The sequence below is a fragment of the Cryptomeria japonica genome, chromosome 7, assembly GCF_030272615.1.
Source record: "Cryptomeria japonica chromosome 7, Sugi_1.0, whole genome shotgun sequence".
In the NCBI taxonomy this organism is placed as follows: domain Eukaryota; kingdom Viridiplantae; phylum Streptophyta; class Pinopsida; order Cupressales; family Cupressaceae; genus Cryptomeria; species Cryptomeria japonica.
Window position 1 is genome coordinate 390,364,268 of NC_081411.1, and position 13,083 is coordinate 390,377,350.

General features: G+C 36.7%; 1 protein-coding gene across 1 annotated transcript; it reads right to left on the reverse strand.

The window, feature by feature from the left end:
• Positions 1 to 978: 978 nt before the first annotated feature.
• LOC131041971 (replication protein A 70 kDa DNA-binding subunit A-like) lies at positions 979 to 2,136 on the reverse strand. Its single transcript, XM_057975257.2, has 2 exons — positions 1,490 to 2,136; positions 979 to 1,237 (listed from the first exon to the last, which is right to left on the reverse strand). The coding sequence occupies exons 1-2, from the start codon at positions 2,134 to 2,136 to the stop codon at positions 979 to 981; spliced, it is 906 nt and encodes a 301-aa protein (XP_057831240.2).
• Positions 2,137 to 13,083: the final 10,947 nt, after the last annotated feature.

Genomic DNA, 13,083 nt, shown 5'->3' on the forward strand with positions numbered 1-13,083 from the left:
ACCATTGGTTGCTCACCAGGATCCATGTTATTGGTTACAGAGAAGTGGTGCATGCCTTTCTCATTAAAGCACCTTCTACAAGTGCTATGAAGGTTTGATGAACAAAGGAGCATGCTTGGGTAGGACTCCTTACACACATGACATGTACTTAGGTTAGCTAGTGTGTCTATTCTTTGACGAAATCTCTTTAATGCCACTGTGAACATCGGATTATCTTTGGACGTAGGCACGTGTAGCATTTGTTGTTGATGTTGGGTAGTTTTCTCTTCCCTTCTTAGCCATCTACGTGTTGCAATTTGTTCTTTGTGTTGTGCATAATAATCTTGGCTTCTCTTCCAATAATTCTCTCTTCTTATTTCTATTTTCCTCGGACTAAGTTGCCTCTTTCGACTATTACAATCAGCCATCTATAAACAAATTCAATGTTATTTATTGATATACACATTTTGGGGTTAGATAGTTTACAACTAGGCAATTGAAAATCATGAATGGAAAAAAATGGTACTAATATAATACAGGTAAAGAAAAATAACAGAAAGCATCAAGTGTAACATATATATTTTTATACAAGTTTAATGCGAAAAATATAGAATTAGATATTTGGAAGGTGTGTTCTAAATAATACATACAACTTTAACAAAGTTATAGTTGCATTCGTCTATACATTGAAAGTGCTGATTGTATCATATATCTATTTATACAATTCAAATGATCAAGAAAATAATTTAAATATTTTGGAATGAGCCATGGATTTGAGTAACACTTACAACATTTAACAAATATATATTTACATTCGTATACAACTTATTTTTTTACAAAGTGGGCCGCAGAGGTTATATCTTTTTTTTTGTTCTATGAGAAATTTACAATCATTGTATAGGCTTGTTTTTTATAATTTTCCAATCTATTCCTTCGCTTCCATTTCATCATGCATTGCTTTGATCTGTTCAAGTAAGATATTACTTTCTGCAACAAAATCTACTTTTCTACCCTAGTAATTGTTACTTTCAGCCGTTCCTCTTCATTATATTTTTCCTTCTTGTACGTCAATTTGAAGATGTATTGTTTGTTCAGTACAGACTTTATCACTTCCTTAGTATCACTTTCTGCATCCGGGTCGAACTGTAGCTTATACAACATTTCACCAGGCATACTCAGTAGTTGTGTCGCTCCTTCATCAAATGCTATAGCCCATAATGTATCTGTATGGTCTTCTAATTTTATTTGAACTATATATCTATAAGCATATTCTGTGAGTGTCATCTCACATTTAGAACAATACCAATTTAACTCTTCATTTTGAATTAATCATTTCTTGCACTCATTTCCATTTATCTAATTGGAGCATGCTGGATAGTAGAATGATTTTGTTTTAATGTGTACAGTTGTTGCCTTCAGTATGCAATGATGAGGTTGTCCCATGTATTCTTCTTGTCATCGGATGTCATGGATTGTCATTCATGTAGTTGGCAGGGGTAAGCTAGCATACTTGACCGAAGGTTCATGTGTGTCACTTACATTTTGGTCAAACCAGGTTCTCAATTTATTAGCTTCTAATATCGTTGGGTTTAGAATTAAGTGTGTATTGCTTGATGTACTCAATACCTTTCCATTATATTCACAAACACGTCCACTCTTGATTGCTAGGATTGTTGTCTCTTGAAGGTAGTATTTTTGTTGCAGTTGGACACCTTCTGTCTTAGATGGTGCTCCCCATATCGTAACTTCTATTGTAGTTTGAGACATATCTAGTAGCTTTATGGTATGCCTTATGACCTCTGTTCCATCTCTTCTTCTGATTGTTGAGCTTGGTTCTACACAAATAACAACACCAATAACATCGATGACTGAATTATTTCTTTGCTCAAGTATTTCATTAATAGGCATGAATGAGAAATGGTTTTTTGGAATGGAAGGGTCATCTTCGCAAGGGTTTACTAATGATTCAGGCACAAGAGTTATTTCTATTCCACTGTTAAGCTTGTTATAAATTTTATTAGCAGATTTCACAACCCCACCTGAAATCTTATAGGTAGCTCCAATGTCAATATTAGCATAATGTGCATCTACCATATTGTTAAAACCTGATACACGTGTCTTTGTCCCTTCACTGTCTATGACGTCGAAGCTAAACATTCAACCATTTCCTATTTGCTTATTGTATTGATGAATTTATTTCTTTATAGTCACACGAACTTTAATAGTCCACTTTGTTTGGAATGGATTCAAGTTCTTTATAGGTGTAATTATGCTCAATAGACCACTTGAAGTTTGGGGTCGCTTTACTCCGAATAGTACATTTGTCTGAGAGAGTGTCCTTGAATTTTTGAGGTTTTCTACTCCAATATTTGAAGTAGGGGTGAGTTGTGTTGCTTGATCCATCTGGCGGTACTGGTCTGCATCAAGTGAGACTGGTTCACCAATCATTTCATGTATCGTAGATACGATCTCTAGGCATATAATCGTAATCCACCTACACATGTTTAACAAAACAAATTATCAACATTACACTTTTTAATTCTATAAGCAGTATTTTTTATTTTAATTATTTTTAAATCTAAAAACACTCTAATACTTAGTTCCGTACCGTGTTTTTCTCAATTTGGAACAATTGTACTCTGATAACTTTATTATGGATCCAATCTTAATTTCTTCAGAGATTATGTAATCATTATACTTCTTGGGCAATGTTGGTTTGTGCTTGTGTGTACCATCAAAAATATCTAATCGGAATCACGTAGTTTGTTCAGGGTTGCTCCCAAATGTTGATATAAAGAATATTTGGATGCATGGGGATAAGTCTATAGCTCCTTCCACTATAAGCTTGATTGCATCTGTAGTTAATGTGGTCATTGTTTGGTTATTCCTGCAAAGTATTTATTTGTGTAATTAAATAACATATAGCATAAGATTTAAATATGTTACATATTCAAAATCAATAGGTACAACAAAAAAATTCCATTTTCTAATTACTGTACTATCCAGGGGGCTATACATGACTAATAAGTGCATGGAAATGTCGAATAAATTCATTGGAGTTATTCTTTGTTGTTGTTAAATCAATTATTCCATATGAGTTAGTTGAACTGTAAATCTTGAAGTTTATCCTTACTATTCTAAATGCCTTACCTTTATTTTTGGAAGGAAGAAAACTAACATTGTGGTCATCTTATTACAAAGGGATTTTGGATTGTACATGTAGTCACTTATAATTTTTCTCAAAGGTTACATATATTACACGTATTCAAAACCAATAGAAACAACCAAAAACTTCTATTTTTCAATTTCCATACTATTCAGGGGGCCATACATGCCTAACAAATTCATGGAAGTTATGCTTTGGTGTTGTTAAATCATTTATTCCATGAAACTCTTTGTATCGTATTTCTCGGATTGATTCATAGAATGTCTGAAGTACGTTGTATGTTGTTTTGACCGTTTGCATAGCACCCTCAACTAGTTCAATCTCCTCATTTTGGAGGTGCTTTGCTTGACCACATGTCCGCCTTAGGTCTTCGATAATTTCATGGCAATTTGCACTAATGTTCTTTGCAAGCGTCTCAATTTCACTTTCATTGTTTCCGTTCCAATCAACAGAGTTTGAGGCAGATCCCGAAGCAGTAGCGTCTTCTCATTTCAAGGGCAATAGTTGTTGTTCAGGTAAATCACTTGAAATCATGATTACATCAATAGCTTCATTTAATCATGCCATGATCTGATAACACATAGAAAAAGTATATTGTATAGAAATTAACATGTACTGAATTTCTATTATATAGAAATCATTATTTTTTATTATAAATAGCACAATAAAACCTATCAAAATAGCTTAAATTAAAAATACGAGACTCCATAGAAATTAAAATTTAGGTTTTATATCGCTGCCACACCTAAACGAAGTAAGTTTTGGTTAAAATTAAATAAATCTTAGTTTAGCTATGCCCTAAATTCTTAAAAAAAAAAAAAACTCATGTAAATAGCTTAAATAAAAAAATACCAAATCGTGCAAAAATTAAAATTATTCCATTAAAAAAACCTAAATGAAGTAAGTTGTGGTTAAAAGTAAATAAATCGTAGTTTAGCTATGCCCTAAATACTAAAAAAAAAATCATGTAAATAGCTTAAATATAGTTAAAATTTAAGTTTTATATCACTGCAATACCTAAACGAATTATGTTATAACATTAATCATTGTGAAGGGCAACTTGGTGAAGAAGGACAATATATCATACTTCACCACCCAACAGGTAAAACCTTTCTGGCGAAAAATTCTTAGGGCTTTAATGGAATATCTAATTGTGGATGGTAGGTTTACGAAAATTTACAATTATCACTTTGCCATCCTGAACCACTTCCACCATGGGGCAAAAATATCTTTGCCCTTCTATTTAGCCTCTTCTCTTAACGAGAGCTTGGCCGACCATATTAAAAAACCCAGTTCCTACCCTTTAGCGCACTAGGGCCTCATTCTACTGATTTATGAATATATGAAGGATAAGACTAGGGCTACCAAGGATGACCCTTTAATCCTCAATGCTCAGATTTCTCAGAAATGCATAGAATCTGATTCGACTGGGGAGACCAGCACCCCTACCCATAAAAAAAGGAAGGTCGATATTGTGCAGGAAAAAAAGGATGTGCTTTGTGAGGAAGAAGAGGGAAAGAATAAGGAAGAAATTTCTAAAATGGAGATTAACAAGGAGGAGAATTATGGGGAAGGAGAGGAAGGGGGCAATTCTGAGAATTGCCAACTGTGTGGGGGAAAAAGTGACACTAAGCAAACATGCCCTAATCTCACTTTCAACCACACACTTGTGGAATACGAAAGAGCCTACAAGTATCACACAATTGGCTACTTCTTTTTGTGAAAGAGAGAGCCACGGGCTACCTATTAGGATTTCTATTCCTTTGTTGTAATTGAAAGATAAAATGATGCAAGTTCAACTATTAACCCCAAAGTGTAAGTATGAACTAGTAACAAGATTGCAGAATTGAGATTAAACAATGGAAAGCTGTAAACACAAGGACAAGATAAGAATGAAGATGCGTACCCGGAGTCAAAATTAGAATGAAAATGTTCGGGACGGGGGCGTGGGCGCCATTGTCCTGATACTGTTCCAGAAACTGCTCCTGAAACTGCTGTTTTGCACTCTGGAAAAATGTCGAAAATGCTGTCTGTCAGAAGGACCAGGGCACCCAGCGCCCCTATCCCAGGGACCAGGGTGCCCAGCGCCTCTGTCCTAGCAGGACCAAGGTGCCCCATGCCCCTGTCCTAGTCTTTTTCTCTGAGATTTGGTGTGAGAGTCTGTCCCGGTCTGCTTCTTTCGGATCTGCAACTTGCGGCGTCGTCCGAATCCTGAAACCTGCACTTATATCTGAAAAGGTGTGGTGGGCGGCTATATAGGGTTTTGCCTTAGTCAAACCCCCACTTTGGTGATTTCCACCTCCACAAATAGCCAAGTTGTATTGTAAAAGTAATGTGTGTGCAGACCTTGTGTGTGTGCAAGATCCTAAGATGCAAGTAAGCAAACTAGAGCAACCTAGAAAGTAAACCCTAATTGCTTGTAAATGATAATGTAAATGCTCCAAATCAAGATGCAAAGTGATCTAAAGTATGAATACAAATGATATAATGAGGCTTACGCAAAGACATGAAAACAACATGAAATCATACCCAACCCCAAGGGAGGGGTACAAGCCAATCTTCAGTCGGTGATCCCTTATCGCTATTCAATGCCTTCAAAGCCCTAAATGGATGAATGCTTGATGGATGGATGTTGAATGTTGTTGAAGTCTTCAAAGATCTACTCTTTCGCTGCATAGAAGGTCCTTGAAAGCTAAAATTCGGATCCTTTCAAATGAAGAAAGAGATCTCTTATATATGAAACCCTAGGTCTTAATTTCAACTTTTGGCCGACCTAGAGATTGAATCTCTTGCCAATTTCTTGGGGTTAAGCTTTATTTTATGATTGGAACGCGCTCCTAAAATTTCAGGAAAAATGTCCGGGACCATGTGCACTCCGGGCGCCATGGTCCTCTCCGGGCGCCATGGTCCCGACAACTTTTCACCAAATTTTTAGGGCCATCGGATATGATGATTTTAGAGAGAATCCCGAAGTTACAGGTGATTTCGAGATGTTTTGACCCCCGAAATCAAGCCTTAAAGTTCAAAATAGGACCTAATTAGGGTTTTTGATTAAATGATGTATTGGAAGAATAAAATGAAAGGGGCACACTTTAATGAAAAGGGCCCAACTTTATGATATGGGAGATGAAAAAAATAGAACCTTAGACCTAATTAATTTAATTAATTAAGTGCTAAAGGGGAAATACAATGCAAAATGCAAAATGTGCCAAGGTGGGTGCTAAACTAGGTGTGAAATTGTACCACCCTAGCAAGTGCGTACAATTTACGACGCTACATTTAGCCCCCACTTTAGTGGTCATATGAACACTACGTGCATATGCAAGCTAAAGTACATAAAAGTAAACATTATTTGAAAAAGGATATATCCATAAGTCTGTCGAACGAAGCCCCCAGTGGTATCTGCAGTACTCAGTTAGGAACCACAACCTACAAAACCACATGTTAGATCACAAAATCACCTAATGCTTACTAAGGAAGGTGATGAAAATTCGAGGGTAGCTATATGCCCCCCCTTGTTTCGGCTTGCTAATTTTAGTGAGTTGAAACAGGGTATCATGTTTACCACTTCGAATTGTTAAAGAATTTTGATGACAAATGCTCACAAGAAGATTTGATATGAGATCAAAAACCAATGGAGAATCATTTGGTAAGAAAGAGGACTAAATCTCAATTCCAACACAACAAAGAGTGTGAGGATTCGAGAGTTCTCTAACACAAGATGAAGGATGTAAATGGAAACAAAATGCAAAGAGAAGAAAAGAAAGGAAAAAAGCATGAATACACACATTGGTGATCCATGAGAAGAATAGTGAGAGAGAAAACATGGACTTCTCACCCCTAGATCTTGTCTAGGTGATCCATGGGAAAAAGGACATGGAAAACTAGCCCCTAGAGTCTATCTAGGTGATCCATCTAAGGGAGGAGAGTGAGAAAGTCTAGCCTTATGCCGCTAGTTCCACTCAACCTCGTGCATGTGTGTGTAAGGGAGGTTACAAGCACCTCATAGGAGTCTATGCCCGAGTATGCTACAACCTGTATATGTATAGTACAAAAGCGTGACATCTCGCTCTAAGAGTCTGTGCTCTGGTTTTGATAATGACCCATTGCTCAAAAAGTGTAATGTTTATGTCATAAGAAAAGTAGAACAAGGATACCTACCTTCATCACAAAAGAAGATACCCCAAAAATGCAACAATGTCATAGATCCAAGCAGGAGAGTTTTGCACTCTTTAAGAAAGGATAAGATAGTTGAAAAGGGATATCTTGTAGTATGTGTAAAGGAGATCCTTAGAGGAGAAGAGATCTTTGTACAAAAGACAACTATCCCCGAGAGGAATTGTCTTAGACAAATATAACATCTTCTAGAATAAGACAAAGAAGAAAATAAGAATGCAATACTTCCTTCTTTTGCGAGGTGAAAGTGATTCTTAATGAAGGATGATGCTCTTTTTAACCCAATTGGGAGAGTGAATTCATTATGGATGTATTTTACCAAGTGCAAAAGAGGTTGTAGTCAAGGACTTACACCTCTTGTAAGAGAGAATCCTTGAACAAACAACAACAAATGCATACAAGGAATAACATCAAGTAATAAAGTTCACACCATCCACGAAATAGGAAAAAGTGGATCCTTAGATAAAAATAAGAAAAGGTCATTGCCTCCCAAGGATAAGGTCAATGAGAAGGACTTACACAATCTTCTAGGGAGAGATTTAGACATAAGCAAAATGTACTACATACTCACATGAGTTCATGCAAGCAAGACATTAGTGTATGTAAAATGCTTCTCACAAGAAGTGGGTAGGATAAGAAAGAGAATACACATCTTCTCCCATATCTAGGAAAAGAGGATTCTAAAGAAAAGATGATCAATATTTCCACACAATTACCCCAAAGGGAAATTTTAACCATAAAAAGAAGAGATGTATGAAATCACTCTTGTCCCCATAGGAACAAGAGATAACATAGAAAATTAGGCTATTATGTTGCTTCAAAAATATGATTGCACTTGAAATTGTACCATCATGAATGACAATGAGCCCCCAGTAAATGAGCTACCAATGTCACATAATGATAAGCAACATAATAGCCATTAATGTTATTTAAAGATATGATAGATTGAATGAGGTATTTGAATATGACATGCTAAATGCTCAACTATAAGTGAGATCAAAAACATGTATAAAATGATAAAAATTGAAGAAGGAAAGTTATGAGAAATCTTAGAAGGAAGATGAGTGTAATTTATTAGAGCCTTATCCCTGGAGGAAAGGACTTTATGATGAATAGGAGATAAAGATTCATAAGTGGATTTAGAAATTTGAGGGGAGTCATAAAGAGATTTGTTCATCGCCAAGATTTCCTTATGAGGGGAATGAGAGTTGATAGAAGTAGAAGATGATTTAGTTGAAGTGAGATCATCATCACTACTAAATATAGCATTCACATTGAGAGATGGTCTTTTAGATGCTTTGGTGGGCTTAGAAAGATTATATCCAAGTCCAAATGAATATTCATGCATGTTATGTTCTAAAGGAACTTTAATTCCTTGTTCATTTGTGCCACAACCATTTCCACTATAGCCACTCTTAGCCAAAATGTGAAAACCACGACCATAACAATTAGCCATTTCAGAAAGAGAAGGTGGTTTTTCATAAGACAAAGAATCAAATTCTTCAGAATTAGAGATGTGAGGAGAAGAAGTTTGAGAAGTAGCCACAAAATTATTGCTCATAAGCTCAGGTGAGATTGATTGATTTTTAGTTTCTTCTTTAGATTTTCCCTTCTCAATCTTAGGCACTCTATATTCTCCTATAAAAGTAGGGTTAAAGTCTAAAGATCCCCAATCGTCTTCTGCGAGAACCTTCTTAGGATCAAAAGCCTTTTCACGTGTAGATTCAAGTTGAGAAGAATCTTCTTCAGGAACTTTAGGCTCATCCAAAGGATTTTGATCATCAGAGAGTGAGGTTTCATCCATAGGTATCTTGTTCAAAGAGTCATCACTAGAAGAGGAAGGCTTAGATGTTTGCAAACAAGCTTGGAGATTAGTGTCACCTATCAAGGTATATGTCTTATTGTTATAAATAAATTTAACTTGTCTATGCAATGTAGAGGGGACAGCTTGCATACTGTGAATCCAAGGTCTCCCTAATAACAAGTTGTATGTTAGATTTCTCGACATAACATGGATAGGAGTAGGCAAAGTAACAGGTCCCACTGTGATGGGTAGGGTGATAATACCTAATGAAGACTTAGCCACATTATCAAAGCCTCGAATGGGATGAGAGTCAGGCTCAATAAGGGATGTATCCACATTCATCTTATGCAACAAGTTAATGCTACACACATTAAGACCAGAGCCATTATCTACTAGTGTTCGTCTTATAGCAGTGTCATTTATGATAACCACAATCATCAAGGGATCATATTGATGTTGAATTTCACTAATAGGCAATTCATCTTGAGTAAACACAATTTGAGCTTTAGGATTCATCACAGAGTTAACCAAAGATACTATATTACTAGATGTATTAGGTGGAGGAACATTCAAATCTTTCAAGGCATCTTGTAACATTCCATGATGAGCGGAAGAAGTTTGGATCAAATCCCAAAGGGATATCTTAGTAGGGGTAGCTTTAAGTTGTTCTATGAGATCATATTCCTTACCAAGAACTTGTGAAATACGTGGAGCTTGCGGAAGAATTGATTGGGAAGGAGGAAGTGAAGTTGGGCTAACTGGAGGAGGGTTAGGTTGCCTATTGTTTCTTGTGTTATAGGTATGAGCAACCGCATGATAACTCTCTCTAGTCAGTTGCTTAGCATACTCATAAGGGCTCTTAGAAGAATAACCTCCTTGCACAATAATAATAGGCTTCTTAGGAGTGCAAAAAGAATCATTAGCATAACCACCTTGAACCACTAAGATAGGCTTATTTAAACATTGAGAATTTTGAGAAGGACAAGCACCTTGGACAGTGAAGAGAGGTTTGTTAGGTGTTTCATTCACATGTATCAAATTGATTGAGGATGGTTTAGAGGAATGAACAAAAGCATTGGAAGAATTATTGATAGTCTTCTCTTGCACTAAAATCTTATCATGGGTTAAATCAATTTTAGGAGAGACACAAGGGGTAGGCATTGATGTTCTAGTAGGAAGAGTAATACTAGGAAAGGTCATATCATCCTCTATCATCAAAGGATCTACATGGGGAATAAACTCTCTAGGAGAAGGATCAACATTACTCTCTAAAGTCTCACTTTTGAGAGGGAGATCTTTGAAAGAGATGTTAACCATCTTGCTTTGAACTAGGGTATCCTTATGAGTAGAACCAAGTTGAGGAGAGGGAGATGCTTTATTTTTAGAGGGAGAATAATTGAGATTCAAGGAAGGTGAGAAACTATCAAGGGAGTTTTCAATCTCGATTTCATCTCCTTTGGCTAGGGTTCTCTCATGGGATAGAGAATAATCTACACCTTCTTCTAATGGTTCATCCCAAGTAGTGAAGTGGTTGAAAGGAATGTTTGAAGTATTGTCAATTTCGGGAGAGGAGATAACATTGTTTATTAATTCCTCATCCTTAGAAGGGAGAGCATCAATAGATGTGTTAAACTCATCCTCTTTCCTCAAAATATGTTCAATATGATCTTTAGGGGAGAGAGAATTAAGGAAATTGCTTATTAGTTCATCTTCTTTCTCTAAGGGATGCTTATGGGTAAGACAAACTTTAGGAGAAGGGTAAGCATTTATCATTAATTCATCATCTCTAGTGGGAATTTTGTTGGAAAAGGAAATGCCATCACTAGGAAATGTAGGGATAATGTCATCTTCTTGCACAAAAGGATCCTCATGAAGGGAGTTTTTTTAAGGAGGAACATGAACATATTTCTCCAAAGATTCATGCTTAGAAAGGAGATCTTTGAAAGAAGTGTTCATAACCTCTTGTTGTACTAACATGCCCCCATTGGAAGGACCAACTTTAGGAGAAAATAAGTCAATGTCCATCAATACCTTTCCACTTAGAGAGGCATCATGTAGGGAAGGTGAAGTAACATTAAGAAAGGTGTTTATGATATCATTCTCTTCCTCTAGGATAGCTAAATAGGAAGGGCACATTTTAGGAGAATTGTCAAGATCACTCTTAAAGTCTGCATCCTTAGAGCATGGGAGAGTCTCAAAGGGATTGGTAGCAACTCTTTTAGGCACTAAAATGTTGTTATAGATGGGGGGAGGTTCTTTAGGAGAAGGAAAAATTGAAACAATGGAAGCTAACCCATTATCACATCTATGAAATGAATGCATCATGACAACAATTTTCCTCTTTCAAATGATAACACATCCAAAATAGAAGGAAATGTTTAATTTAAACCAATGCAAGCACTTAGAATGTAGATTTAGAAAATGAAATTTATGATTCAAATGAGTTCCTAAATCAGATTTAAAATTATTGACCAAAATTAAGCTATCCACAAGTTCAACTTTGAATTGAAAAATTAGGGTTTTAGCAAAAATTTCCTCTAAATTTTTTTTTTTTTTTGAATCTTGCAAGAAAATAAAACTTGTAAATAGCATAAACACTCAAATTTGAAAACATAAATCAGAATTAGAGAAGATTGGAATTCACGTCGGGTTCACCAAAAATGTGTGGGGGAAAAAGTGACACTAAGCAAACATGCCCTAATCTCACTTTCAACCACACACTTGTGGAATACGAAAGAGCCTACAGGTATCACACAATTGGCTACTTCTTTTTGTGAAAGAGAGAGCCACAGGCTACCTATTAGGATTTCTATTCCTTTGTTGTAATTGAAAGATAAAATGATGCAAGTTCAACTATTAACCCTAAAGTGTAAGTATGAACTAGTAACAAGATTGCAGAATTGAGATTAAACAATGGAAAGCTGTAAACACAAGGACAAGATAAGAATGCAGATGCGTACCCGAAGTCAAAATTAGAATGAAAATGTTCGAGACGGGGGTGCGGGCGCCATTGTCCTGATACTGTTCTGGAAACTGCTCCTGAAACTGCTATTTTGCACTCTAGAAAACTGTCGAAAATGCTGTCTGTCAGAAGGACCAGGGCGCCCAGCGCCCCTGTCCCAGGGACCAGGGCACCCAGCACCCCTTTCCTAGCAGGACTAGGGCACCCCACGCCCCTATCCTAGTCTTTTCTTCTGAGATTTGGTATGAGAGTCTGTCCCGGTCTGCTTCTTTCGGATCTGCAACTTGCGACGTCGTCCGAATTCCGAAACCTACACTTATATCTGAAAAGGTGTGGTGGGCGGCTATATAGGGTTTTGCCTTAGTCAAACCCCCGCTTTGGTGATTTCCACCTCCACGAATAGCCAAGTTGTATTGTAAAAGTAATGTGTGTGCAGACCTTGTGTGTGTGCAAGATCCTAAGATGCAAGTAAGCAAACTAGAGCAACCTAGAAAGTAAACCCTAATTGCTTGTAAATGATAATGTAAATGCTCCAAATCAAGATGCAAAGTGATCTAAAGCATGAATACAAATGATATAATGAGGCTTATGCAAAGACATGAAAACAACATGAAATCATACCCAACCCCAAGGGAGGGGTACAAGCCAATCTTCAGTCGGTGATCCCTTATTGCTCTTCAATGCCTTCAAAGCCCTAAATGGATGAATGCTTGATGGATGGATGTTGAATGTTGTTGAATTCTTCAAAAATCTGCTCTTTCGCTGCATAGAAGGTCCTTGAAAGACAAAATTTGGATCCTTTCAAATGAAGAAAGAGAGCTCTTATATATGAAACCCTAGGTCTTAATTTCAACTTTTGGCTGACCTAGAAATTGAATCTCCTGCCAATTTCTTGGGGTTAAGCTTTATTTTATGATTGGATCGAGCTCCTAAAATTTTGGGAAAAATGTCTGGGACCATGTGCACTCCGGGCGCCATGGTCCTCTCCGGGCGCCA

Coding starts and splice junctions, on each gene's coding strand:
- LOC131041971 (XM_057975257.2), bottom strand. CDS start 2,136: ATGTTTAGCTTCGACGTCATAGACAGTGAAGGGACAAAGACACGTGTA. Junction 1,238..1,489: donor ACACATGAACCTTCGGTCAA/GTATGCTAGCTT, acceptor ATATGCTTATAG/ATATATAGTTCAAATAAAAT.